The sequence below is a fragment of the Triturus cristatus genome, chromosome 2_1 (genome assembly GCF_964204655.1).
Source record: "Triturus cristatus chromosome 2_1, aTriCri1.1, whole genome shotgun sequence".
Lineage (NCBI taxonomy): Eukaryota > Metazoa > Chordata > Amphibia > Caudata > Salamandridae > Triturus > Triturus cristatus.
Genome location: NC_140581.1, coordinates 929113862 through 929127516, shown reverse-complemented (window position 1 = coordinate 929127516; position 13655 = coordinate 929113862). Strand labels below are relative to the sequence as shown.

General features: G+C 50.7%; 1 protein-coding gene across 3 annotated transcripts in view; it reads left to right on the top strand.

The window, feature by feature from the left end:
* The window catches only part of VPS13A (vacuolar protein sorting 13 homolog A), a 2314464-nt gene that overhangs the window by 1525660 nt on the left and 775149 nt on the right, over window positions 1–13655 (top strand). For all 3 annotated transcript variants that reach the window (XM_085633365.1, XM_085633382.1, XM_085633374.1), the window contains one exon: window positions 1182–1414. In XM_085633365.1, coding sequence (XP_085489491.1) covers window positions 1182–1414 — 233 coding nt within the window. The remainder of the gene's footprint in view (window positions 1–1181; window positions 1415–13655) is intronic.

Here is a 13655-nt window from a genome sequence, read left to right as displayed (position 1 = left end):
TAGTGTAAGAATGTTCATTAATTGAGTTGGGCTGCAAGTTAATAATTTGGAAGTGGGAATTTTAGAAATTTTTTTTTGCAATAAAATGTTCACAAGTAAAAAGAGGTTAATGAAAGAACCTTAGTACGGATAATGTTTTAGATCCTTACGCATTAAATCAGGTCAATTTATGGTCTGGGAGGCAATCTACTATAGAGACGCTATTTTTGATTCCTGCCTCCATAGTCCGTAACCGAATAACTCCCCTTTAGGGGACTGAAATCATACCTACAACACACTTTATGGTGTTGGGGTATGAATCCGACATGTTTGATACCAAACACGACAGGGTTCGTTCCAGCCAGTTTAGAGTTAACCATTGCGTAGTGACGCATGGCCACTCTATATGTCATAATGGCTGATGCACTTACAACCCGGGAGAATGGACTATGAAGGTTGTAGGGGTGTCCTGCTCCTGCAGGGGCACCCTCACACTTCTAACCAAGCACCCTGCCTTCAAGATTGAAAGGCCTGCCTTAGTGGTGACTTATAGGTTTTAAGTGTAGTGACCCCAGATGTAAGGAAATGTATATCTGTCGTAAGTGGTGCTAGCACCAGCTGACACAGTCCGCAATGGCAGGCCTGTAGTCTCAATTTGAGTGGTCTCTCATGGGTGGAATAATACATGGTTCAGCCCATTGGAAACCCTTGGTGTACCAATGCCCTGTGTCCCTTAGTACCATATACAAGGGACTTACAATGGTGCACCAGTAACCAATCTGGAGTGTACCCAAGTGTAGGAAAGTGCCCTACCTACACTAAGTACTCATCATGTCCAATTTAGGGAAGAAGCACAGAGACTGGGGTCCTGATTACCAGGATCCCAGCCAGACTAGTCAGTAAAACATAATGACACCAGCAAAAAGTGGGAGTGACCATGAAAGCAGATCCTACTTTCCTACACCAATCTAATGCGAAGGTTGGGGGAAGGGAGTTCCAGTGCAGAACTTCCCTGAAAAGGTACGGAGTTTAGGGACACTCACAGACCAACTTGCTTATGATTATTCGCAATCTTCTTTGATGATTACTGTATTTTTATAAGAATGGGCCCTTTGTGTTGAGTACTGTTAAAGAAAAGATAGATAGATGCATGTTTTTGAGCAGTATAAGTTAACTTAAGATGACTTTAATCCTTTTTTCAGGATGTGGTCATGGAACTTCCCTTGGATGGCAAGCCTGTCTATCTGGTTTCCTTCTTTGAAGGCTTGCAACGTATTGTTCTTTTTACGGAAGACGAAAGTGTATTTAAAATGACATGCGAAAGCCAAAAAGCTGAGTTGGCAGAACAAGAAGTGATAATCTCTCTACAGGATGTTGGTATTTCATTGGTCAATAACCTTACAAAGCAAGAAGTGTCTTTTATTGGAATAACAAGGTAAGACGATGATTTCAGCAAACATTTAAAAATCACCACATTATAAACATTGTCCATTATGCTCTGCTGACATGCTTAGGTCCGACCTTCATTTGTTCATTAGATTGCTTAATGTGTGATATTCTGTGAGTAAAAGTAATGTAGCTCATTCTACACAAAGAGCATGTGCCATTGTAACTTTATTAATAGGGTTTGTAATGTTGCAGCTTGAGGTGTGCGAAAAGCACTGTTGGGTTCTGTCTGGGTGGATTGTAATTTAACACATATGTCATGCTGGATAGATCTCATTGATGGCCTATTACTAACACTGGAGGAGAAATGCGGCAAGCAGGAGTCCGATAAGGAGTGAATGAGCTTGTGGGCTGTGATTTTGTACTCACCGGAGCAGAACTGTCCCTTTGCCAGTATCGCCAAACTAGTGGGAAGGTTGGAGTCGCGCTGGACGCTGTGGGGGCCTGATTGCCGGGACTGCGAGGACCAGGGTTCTCTCTGCGGATATCATCGAGCACACCTGGTTGCTCTTCCCGGCCCCGCCTCCTCACGGCAATAACTATTGTCATAAACACCCGCCTTCACGCGCTAGCGGGACGCGCACGGGACGCAGCCCGGGGCGAAGACCGGGCAAAGAGCGGGCCGTTTGAGGCCGTTCGAGGACGGTAGAGGTCGGTTTCGGTCAGTGACTCTGCTACTGTGCCCTCCCGTGCCCTCTGCCGTCTGCCCGAGGACAGCCCCGGAATAATGGCCATGAGGGAGACACGAAGTAAGACTCAGAGCGCTGCTGGGAACTCCCAATGCACCTTGGATTCGTACTTTGCCAAAGCTGGGACTTTATTAATCGAGGACATTACCACATTGGAACGACGTATCTCCCAAGAGATCGAATGGGTAAAGGAGATCATCGTTGGGGCCTCTAGCCGCAGCAATAACCCCGACCCAGAGACTTGATGTCAGTCAACTAATGGATGGGAGTGAGGGTCCAAAAGGAATGTCTGTGCCGGCTAGATTGTCATCCCCCATTTTATCAGGCACTCCCAACTCTGAATGTACTAGCTCATCTCAGGCTGACCTTAGTATACTGCCCCTCCCCCAACCTAAACCTCCACCTTCTAAGACTATTTCTAACACTTTTGAGCAACGTAGGGAGGAAAATAGCTTGGGGTCTACGTTGTCTGATCGTAACGGGGCAGGGGTGAGGGAAGGAGCCGTTCCTAAAAATAGCAAGAAGCCCCAGACGTCACGGGGGAAAAAATCTAAAAACATCAAATTGCTGAGGCTATTAACAAACGCCAAACACCATCACGATCTAAAGGGCCTTTGTCATCTAATCTGCTGTTGAATAAACCAGATAATACCGGTCTAATTTCGGGGGAGGAGGACATTACACTCTCAGACATCCACAATTTGATGAAGCAACTACTTAATCCACTGGAAGTACGATTGGGGATAATTGAAACTTCTTTAAATCGTATTACTAATGAATTGATCAAATTAACAACTGCTTGCGTTAAAGACACTAGAGCCCTAGATACTGTCGCGAGTGGTGTGATGAACAAGCTACTCCCTCCAGCCTCAAACCTGAATCCTCTTACCCTTCCCTCTAAACCTCATATCCCGCCTTTTCCATGTAAATTACCAGCTACTAATTCAACACCAAATAGAAGCCCAAAAAAGAACTCGCCTGTATGCGGCACTAAGGGTCTGAATAAGAGGATTAGTGGGAAACCAATGATCATTAACTTACCGCCTGAGGCTAGCCCATATACTATAATCCTAGCAGGTATTCCTGCCCCAAAAGAACCAACCCAAGAGTCAGTTGAATCGCTCAAAAATAAGGTTATCAGTTGGCTCACAATTAATAGACCACTCCCCGTAGGAATTAGAAGCCAGGTTCTGATGGTAAGAAGAGTCCAATGGTTGGGTGGCCTAAAGAAATCTATACAGGGAGATTGTGTCTTGGTCAATTTTAGGGACCCGAGAACAGTCTCCCACATATCTAACTGGCCATACCGTGACAGGGGAACCACAATCCGAACTCTTCCGTTATCTTTCTTTTATCCACCTCTAGAACAAATGCAGGGAGAAGGCGATTGGGAACTTGTACGCAGTAGAGGTTGTAGGCGGAGCTATGAGAATAGGGGTATCCCCTATATGAATGGCCAGTCACACCTTGACTACTTCCCCACGCAGAATAGATTCGGGAGTTTGGATTGGGTGGACTGACTGATTTGGACAAACAGTACAGAGGACTGCGCCCTACTAGCTGTATTAAAGGAACCTAACCCTCCGAAGGTTGAGGCTAGGAACTGGGTAGACCACAACTCTTTATATCCGGATATCCCGCCAGTCGAGGTGGCGATCCCCATAGCTCCTGTCTCTCCTATGAGTACACCTCCAACACATGAGATGGGTAGTATCCTAGTTACAAATTAATCCATTGGCAATACTAACCCCTCTGTTTTAAAAGTGCTATCGTGGAATGTGGCGGGCCTGGTAAATAAGTTGCATTGCCCAGAATGGAACACATTTATCAGGAGCAAGGACATCTGTATGTTCCAGGAAACCTGGGCTTGTGACGAGGTGACGTATCAAGGATACGCATCATTTACCATGAAAGCAAAATGGGGAGGAAAAGGACGTCCCTCGGGCGGATTGGCAACATGGTTAGCAGCAGACTTGGGTTGTAGTGCTGTCTTACATTCACTTTCCACAGAGGATATCCTTGTGGTATTACTGGAATGGCCCAATTCTAATAGACTCATGCTGGTAAATGTCTATTCCCGCCCAGTAATCAACGGACTTGAATCCCGTACTATAGAGGAACTCGCCCTAGTTTTAAGCGAAATTCCTGTTGATACGCCTTACTTAATTGGTGGCGATTTTAACTGTCATTACGAGCCCCTTTTTGGTCTATCGGAGGGTTTAGCCGAAGAAGAGGATGCGCTTTGGTCCATACCCCCTCTGGAGGCGCCTAGACCAAAAGCATGGACACCTCTTGCGGTTCAAATTACATCACTAACCTTAAAATTCGGTTTACGGGCCTGCAATGGCCGGAAAAAATCCGATATCCCACCAAAACACACATTCAATAGGGGCGGGAGGGAATCAAAATTGGACTATATTCTTGTCCCCTTAGCATCCTGGTCTTCTATTAAAGACTTTAGGGTTTTGCCAGGTGTGGATAGTGACCACCGCGCCCTTGAAGCAGAATATATTCTCCCCGATTGCGCGGTCATGAGGGAGCAGACCATGTCCCATCGGACGGGTCTAACATTAGTTTACAATAGACGGAGAGTGAGATGGGAAAGACTACTTCTAAACCCAGACAATCTCCCCAGACTTTATGCACGGGCGATTCCCATATTGACTAAGGCCCTGGAAATTACTAACCGAGATGACCGCCCCGATAACTGGGTTGAGTGGGGGACACTGCATACAGACCTAACCCTGGCACTATATGATATCCTTTTTACAATACAGGAAGGACCCGCCAAACGTTTACCCATTCCCAACTGGTATAACTCTGCATGCCGCAAGGCTAAACTAAACCTCCTGGCGGCATTGAAAGAGGGTCTAGGGATTGAGGTTATCAGGGCTAGACGCTCAGCCTATAAACGTATGATTGGCTATGCACAAAAGGAATGGGAGCACAATAGGTGGGAGAAAATAAAAATGACATTAGCTAAAGGAGATTCCCGCTTATTTTGGCGCCTTGTAAACACAGGGTCAGATACACTACCTGATGCAATTGAACCAAATATCTCAGCTATTGCATGGCGCAATCATTTTAAATCATTATATAGTACATCAAACATACCGGAGACACCCAATTTTAATATAGATGAAATTATAGGGCATCCCTTTACCCTAAGAGAGGTACACGAGGCGATAGATAGAATAGCACCAGGAAAGGCACCTGGCCTAGATGGTTTGCCTGGTGACTTATTTAAACATGAACCAGTCGTCTGGGCACCATACCTGCTGTGCTTATTTAATTCTATTATGGGCGGCATGGAGGTTCCTAATACTTGGTTGGGAGCAGAGATTGTCCCAATATTCAAAAAGGGGTCTCCTCTGCTCCCTTCCAACTATAGACCAATAAGCCTAATAGCCGTCCCACAAAAGTTGTTTGGCAGACTGCTATTGAACCGTCTCCAAGCATGGATTGCAGAGAGGGACATATTGAGCCCATACCAGGCCGGGTTTAGAGAAGGCGTATCTACAATAGACCAGATTTTCCGATTTAATTATATATATTGGAAAACTGTGACTGTGGGCAGAGGCACGCTGTATACGGTCTTCGTTGACCAGCGGGCAGCATTCGACTTGGTGCCCCGTGCTAAACTATGGACAGTACTTAAAGATCTAGATGTTCCGGGCGACATCTTAATTATGCTGATGAGGCTCCATCAGGGCAATTATGCCAAAGTTAGGTGTGGTAAGGGAGGTGTTCTAACAGAGGACTTTCCTGTGGACACGGGGGTCAGACAGGGCTGCGTGCTCGCACCGACCCTGTTCTGCCTCTTCGTGAATGGTGTTATAGACTTCCTGACAGGGCTAAGCTACATTGACGCCCCAGTGTTGAATGGCAGGAGGATACCCGCAATTATGTTTGCGGATGATACCCTCCTGCTTTCAAAATCACCAATGGGCCTCCAGAGAATCTTGGATGGATTCATCAACTTCTGTGACCTCCGTGGTTTGGAGGTGAACGCGACTAAAACTAAGTTTATGACCTTCAACCCACCCCCTTCAACCCGCCCAAATACCACGATTGGACAAGAAAGTATGGACTGAGTCTCTACATTTGAATATCTAGGTGTCACCCTGAATGAATCTCTGACCTGGGACACGCATATTACCAGAGTAAATCTGAAACTCGCCCAACTTGCTGGTGGTATAAGCAGGATGATATCTAGGTCCACCTACAAGCCACTTGGTCCGCCTCTCCACATTTACAAAATTCAGGCTAGAGGGGCAGTAACTTACGGGGGTGAGATATGGGGACATGCAGCGTGTCAGAAGTTGCAGATAACCGAGAACAACTTCATTAGACAACTGACCGCCTTACCGTCAAATACCCCGCTCCTCCCGCTGAGATTGGACCTCGGCCTAAGACCAATCACAGAAGAACTGGGACTCAGGCCCTTGTTGTATTGGCGCAGAGTCTGGAGTTCCCTAGAGCTATCTAGTTATAGAGTAGAACTAGAAGAAATTCTGCGCTTCCCCAAGGTGCTGCAAATATCCTGGTTTAAATACATCAAGAACACCTTCGAAGTGATGGGGAAGCCAGAGTTGTGGCTTGACCCGCGGAGTGCCTGCCCAAGGATCTCTCGTAGATCACTGGCGGATGCATACCGCGAGTACAAGTTTCAGGCAGCAATTGAATCTCTCTGCCAAGACTCGCTGTCCATACATTTCGTTGCCCTCAAGGACCATTACCAATTGGAGCTGGTCCTTGATGATGTCGGTCCACCTCTAACACGTAAACTGTACTTGCAGTGGCGCTATGGAACACTCCCGCTGAGGGCCTACACAGAGCACTGGCACAAAACGCAGTCTACACCTAATTGCCAGGTTTGCCCTCTCATGCGAGAAGACGATTTACATATGATCTTTTTCTGTCCTGCATATGACAAACCACGTAAATACTGGCTTGTCCCACTTCTTAGGAACCTAGGCTTTAGGGAACATCGTCCTGCATACAGAATTCTAAAATCAGACCTGTCTGCCCCTATTGTATGTGCTGTAGCTAAATTTCTAACCACAGCATGGTTTATTCGTAATCGCCTCATGTCTAGATAATACTACATTTTAATGTTTCTAAGATCATTTTTATGTGTATTTTATTGCTTATGTTATGTAGATAACATACATCTAAAACGTCTTTTTTTATTATGAAATGATATGGTTCATGTTTTATTGTCAATGATATTGTATTTCTCTGTATCTTTTATGGTCCATAGTGACCGAAATAAAGACATGATGATGATGATGATGGCCTATTGAAGAGTAATATGTGGGCCATATCCTCTCACCCAGGCTACTTGGCTCATGTCCTAAATATGTTGTAATATATTTGTTTGAGTGGGCACTCCAAAGACTTGTGACTAAATGCATATTCGTTTTGTCGGTTGTTACAAATGTGGGCTTTGTAACTGTTGTCATCATGAAGTTTAATGTATTCTGTTCCTGTTCCTGAGAATCTCAGGTTAAGTGTCTCTGGTGATATTGTATTTATCAGCTAGAACCTTACCAGATGTAGCATTTATTCCATTGATCCTTGACAGTTGAGATTGTTACTCTCATTTGTGTAATGCACAGTTCTAGATTGTGCCACAATGATCTGCTCTACGGCCATCTATTACCTGGGGTCTCCTTGTTGCTGTGATCGTAGACACTAGGCTTACATCATGTGATTCATTTGATTTCTGAAATCTTTAATCTGAAAGAAACACGTTAGTTAGATTCCTCACCTTAGAATATCCCCAGGCGTCAGACTGGATCCGGAAGATTTTTCGTCAGCAATACCCCTTGCGCTTCGCTAGGCGTCGTCTGCGGGTCCGCGTCCGTCGTCGGCGTCGTGCGCCGGAATGACGTCGTCGGAGTACTTAGACGCCGCCCTCGCGCGCTGACGTCAGTTCTTCTTTTTTCCGCGCCAGTAAGCGCAGATCCGGGAGAGCTACCCCTTTTAGTCTTTTTTGACTACGTTTTTTGATCCTTTTTGATCTTGTCTCGACTCCGGTGCCGGTAGGATGCCTGGTTTTAAAGCCTGTGCTGACTGCAACCGCTTGATGTCGGTTAAGGACCATCACCGCCGGTGCCTTTACTGTTTGGGCCTCGACCACGACGCGGAGTCGTGTTCGGACTGCAAGGCCCTGACCTCGAAGGCTAGACGGGAGCGGTCCCGTAAGCTTCTCGAGCTTCGCCCTCGTCATCATCGATCGTCTGGCTCCAAGTCTTCGGGTAAGTCGAAGCCCTCCAAGAAGTCCAAGAGGCGACACCGCTCTTCGGACTCCCCTCGCCGGTCGCGCGACTCGGCCGAGGGTCAGGGTGGTTCCACCCCCACGGCTCCAGCGGAGCCGCAGGCGCCGCGCAAGTCCCCATACCCGCCGGTCTCTGGGACTGACGCGACGCCGGCGGAAGTCAGTGCCTTCCTCTCGGCCATGAGGAACCTGGCTCCGCCGTCGACGCCCGCTGGCGCGCCTTCGGGCCCCGCGGACCCGACTGGGCAACCTTGCCTGCCGGCGGCTCCGGCGCCGTCGACGGCTCCGGCCTCGACGCCGCAAGTGCCCGAGGGACCCGTTCCCGAGTCCCCGCCGACGCCGGTCGACCTCGTCACGCCTCCTCCGCCGGCGTCGACACCGGTACCACCTCCGACGCCGGCTCCGCTCGGCGTCGAGCCCCAGTTCAGCCCCGCTCCGGTCCCGGCGCCGTTACGGCGTCGATGGACGCCGCGTTCGGCGCCGCTAGAGGCACATTATGTCTATCGTCCGGCTCCGATCCTTCCTCCTGCTTACCAGGAATCGGATGACGGGGGCGAATGGGAGGGGTCCGAGGATCCTATGGCCGTTCAGGCTCAGCTGTCACAGGACTGGGCAGATGAACTGGGGGAGGCCAGTGGTCTGGATACCTCTCCAGACACTGGATTCATTTCTCCTCCGACTGTGGCTTCGGAGGAGGGTGCTGCTTTCTCTGTGGTGCTGCGCAAGGCGGCCGCAGCCCTTGGGCTCGAGCTACCTGCCGTGGCTGTGAGGACTAACGTCCTCACTGAGGTGCTTCAGTCTGCAGCAAGCTCCACTGAGCCTCTGCTGCAATTCAATGAGGCCCTCATTGACGTTCTGCAGGGCACCTGGTCCAAGCCCTCCACAGTTCCTCCTGTGGACAGGAACATCGCCAGGCACCACCGCCCTGCTCCGGGCGACCCCAGTTTTCTGTCCCAACACCCTACCCCCGAGAGCCTGGTTATCCAGGCTTCTACCTCCCAATCCTCCTTCCCGACCGCTCCGCCGGACCGGGATTCCAAGAGACTGGAACAGTTTGGCAAAAAGCTGTTCTCCTCCCTTAGTTTGGGCCTGCGGTCCTTGAACACCGCCTGTCTCTTGGACCGTTATTCCCACTCTCTGTGGGATACGGTGGAGGACGTGCTGCCCCTGTGTCCGGAGGAGGTCCAGACACGACTTACCCAGGCTCTGGCCGATGGGAGGGATGCAGCACGACATGCTATCCGATGTGGGCTTGACACTACGGACTCGCTGGGTACGGCGATTTCTACCACGGTGGCACCACCGTATCTCGGGGGATCATTTGAATCTTCACCACGAGGAAGTTTCGGCCCTCTTGGCCAAGGGGGCCGTCGAGCGCGTTCCGAGCCCAGAAGTAGGTCGTGGTTGTTATTCCCACTACTTTCTGGTTCCCAAGAAGGGCAAAGAGTGCCTACGCCCTATCTTGGACCTCCGGAAGGAGAGGTTCAAGATGTTAACTTTGGCTCAGGTTCTAGCTGCTCTAGACCCTGGAGACTGGATGGTAGCGTTGGACTTGCAGGACGCATATTTCCACATCCCCGTCCTGCCGGCCCACCAGCGTTACCTGCGGTTCACGGTGGGTTAAGAGCACTTTCAGTTTACCGTGCTCCCCTTCGGCCTTACCAGTGCCCCTCGGGTGTTCACGAAAGTGATGGCGGTGGTCGCAGCTCATCTGCGCAGATCAGGGGTTCCAGTCTTCCCCTATCTCGACGACTGGTTGTTGAAGGCGGGCTCGCCCCAGGCAGTCGTCTCCCACCTCCAGACTACGGCGGATCTCCTGCATTTGCTGGGGTTTTCCATCAACGCGCCGAAGTCACACCTGAGTCCCTCTCGGAAGCTCCTCTTCATCGGAGCGGTTCTCGATCCGGCGCAGTTCCGGGTCTATCCGCCGGAACAGCGGGTCCGGGATATTCAGGCCCTGATTCCCATCTTTCGGCCTCTATCCTGGGTTTCGGTCAGGCTAGTGTTGCGGCTTCTGGGGCTGATGGCCTCCTGCATCCTACTAGTGCATCACGCCAGGCGGCGCATGCGGGCTCTGCAGTGGAACCTGAAGTTTCAGTGGGCCCAGCATCACGGCAACCTGTCCGACCATGTCTTGATCTCGGAGGGCACTGCACAGCAGTTGCAGTGGTGGCTCACGGACCGCGATTCGGTCACGGGCAAGAGCCTCTCCCTTCCCCAACCGGAGCATGTCGTAATGACGGATGCGTCCCTCCTGGGATGGGGTGGCCATATGGGAGAGGCGGAGATCAGAGGCCTCTGGTCTCCGGCGGAGTCTCGTCTCCACATCAACCTGTTGGAGTTGAGAGCGATCCGACTTGCACTGAAAGCCTTCCTTCCCTCTGTCCGGGGAAGTGTCGTGCAGGTGTTCACGGACAACACCACCGCCATGTGGTATTGCAACAAACAGGGCGGGGTGGGGTCGTGGACCCTTTGTCAGGAGGCTCTGCGCCTCTGGACAATGCTGGAACACCAGGGCGTCACCCTAGTGGTTCAACATCTGGCGGGCTCTCTGAACGCCAGAGCAGACAAACTCAGCCGCCGGTGCATGATGGATCACGAATGGCGTCTGAACTTCGAAGTGGCGCAAGGTCTCTTTCAGCAGTGGGGAGAGCCTTGGTTAGATCTATTCGCCACCGAAAAGAACGCGCAATGTCAGCAGTTCTGCGCGTTGGAATTTCCAAGGCGGCACTCGCTCGGCGACGCTTTTCGTCACGAGTGGAGTTGCGGTTTGTTGTACGCCTTTCCGCCTATACCACTTCTGCCCAGAGTGCTGAAGAAGATCAGGCACGACCGGGCCCAAGTCATCTTGGTGGCTCCGGATTGGGCACGAAGGTACTGGTATCCCGAGCTACTCAGTATGTTGACCGATCCTCCGATACGTCTGCCCCTTCGGGAGGATCTTCTGTCGCAGCAGCAGGGGACGGTCCTCCACCCGAACCTGTCCAGCCTCCACCTCCATGCGTGGAGATTGAGCGGCGGCAGTTGATGCCATTTGACTTGCCTCCTGAAGTCTGTGATATCATTCTGGCAGCCAGGCGTCCCTCCACAAGGACGGTATACGCCTGCCGGTGGAACAAATTTGTGGCATGGTGCACAGCAAAGGCTGTGGATCCCCTTTCCGCCCCTCTTTCTGAGGTTCTGCTCTTTCTTCTTTCTTTGGCCCGGCAGGGCTCTGCCCTGGGCACCTTGAAAGGTTATCTTGCTGCCATCTCTGTCTTCTTGCGGCTTCCTGATCAGCCTTCTCTTTTCAAGTCCCCTGTAGTTACACGCTTCTAAAAGGCATTACTCACACGTTCCCTCCTGTCCCTTTTGTAATGCCTCAGTGGGACTTGAATCTTGTTCTCACATTTCTGATGTGCGCTCCCTTTGAGCCTCTTCATAATTGTCCTCTTCGTCTGCTGACGCTTAAGACTGCTTTTCTGGTAGCCATCACCTCGGCTAGACGGGTGAGTGAGCTCCAGGCTTTATCCTCAAAGCCTCCTTTTCTCTCTGTTCATCCGGACAAGGTTGTCCTTCGGCCTCGTCCCTCCTTTCTTCCGAAAGTGGTGACCCCCTTTCATCTTGGGCAGTCTGTCACCTTGCCCACCTTCTTTCCGCCTCCGCATCCTTCCAAAGAGGAAGAGAGGCTCCACCGTCTGGACCCAAAACGTGCGCTCTCCTTTTATCTGGACCGCACAAAGCAGTTCCGGGTGGACGACCAACTTTTCGTTGGATACGTGGGTGCTAAGAAGGGGAAAGCTGTGCACAAACGGACCATCTCTCTGTGGGTCGTTTTGTGCATCAAAATTTGTTATTCCTTGGCAAAAAAGGAGTTTGAGTTTTGAGTTTTAAAATACTTGTAAAGCGCTCGTACACCTGCGGTTTCTTGGCGCTACTGCTAACCAGATCCAGGGTTAAAAAACGGGGGAGACTGCTGGGGATTTAATCAAAGGATTTTGTGAACAAATGGGCTTTGAGAAGTTTGCGAAATAGCGGGTACAGGGTGATGGATCGCAGATCCAGGGGAAGGGAGTTCCAGAGGATCGGGGCAAGGGTAGCAAATTTCGAACCTCCCCACTTCTTTGTCCGGTAGCGTGGGATAGTGAGGAGGGACTGGGAGGACGAGCGGAGTTCCCTAGTGGGTACATAGGGGGTGATCTCTGAGGAGATAAATGCTGGAGCCAGGTCCAGTCGGGCCAAGAAGGTGATGGAGGCGAGCTTGAATTGGATCCGGGCTCGCACAGGGAGCCAGTGCAGGGATTTCAAGAGGGGGGAGGAACGGTGAAATTTGGGAAGATTGAAGACCAGGCGGGCCGCCTGGTTTTGTATCTGCTGCAAACGCCGTAAACTATATGCAGGGATACCTGCATATAGGGCGTTGCCGTAGTCCAGGCGGGACACCACCATGGCTAAGGTGATGAGTTTGAGAGCTGAGAAGGTGAAGAAACGGGACACCCTGCGTATAGTGCGCAGTGAAAGGAAAGAGGAAGATACCACAGAGCTAACCTGGGAGTGAAGGGTGAGTTGAGAGTTGAGTTTTATGCCGAGGGTTTTAACAGAGGTAGAGGGTTCCGGAGAGGGGCCAAGAGAAGGGGGCCAGAAGAGAGGGGACCAGGGGCTGGATGAACCACCCGTCAACACCAGCTCGGTCTTGTCGGGGTTGAGTTTAAGGTGATTGTGGTTCATCCAGTCCCGGATGTGGAGCATGACAGATTGAAAATTAAGGACAGAAGAGGGGGAAGAGGAGAGGTTAAAGACCAGCTGGAGGTCATCCGCATAATTAAATACGGCGACCTCCATTTGTTGAAGAGAAAAGATAAGAGGGGCAATATAGAGATTGAACAAGAGGGGGGAAAGGGAGGAGCCTTGGGGAACCCCGCACTGGACTTTTCGGACGTCCGCTGTAAAATCACCCAGGCGAACTGCCTGGGTGCGGTCGCTCAGGAAGGATGATAGCCAGACCAAGGCGGTCCCTCCGATCCCGGCCGCCCTGACACGGGAAAGCAGGATGGTATGATCCACCGTGTCAAAGGCGGCTGAGAGATCGAGGAGCACAAGGGCCTGGCGCCGGTTAGTATCCATACCCTCCCTGAGGTTGTCCAAGACCGAAATAACAACGGACTCCGTGGAGTGTGCGGGGCGGAAGCCGGCCTGGCGGGGAGCGAGAGCTCCATGAGTCTCTACAAAGGAGCTCAAAGCGCCGGTGACATGGCGCTCGAGCACCTTTGCCAGAAAAG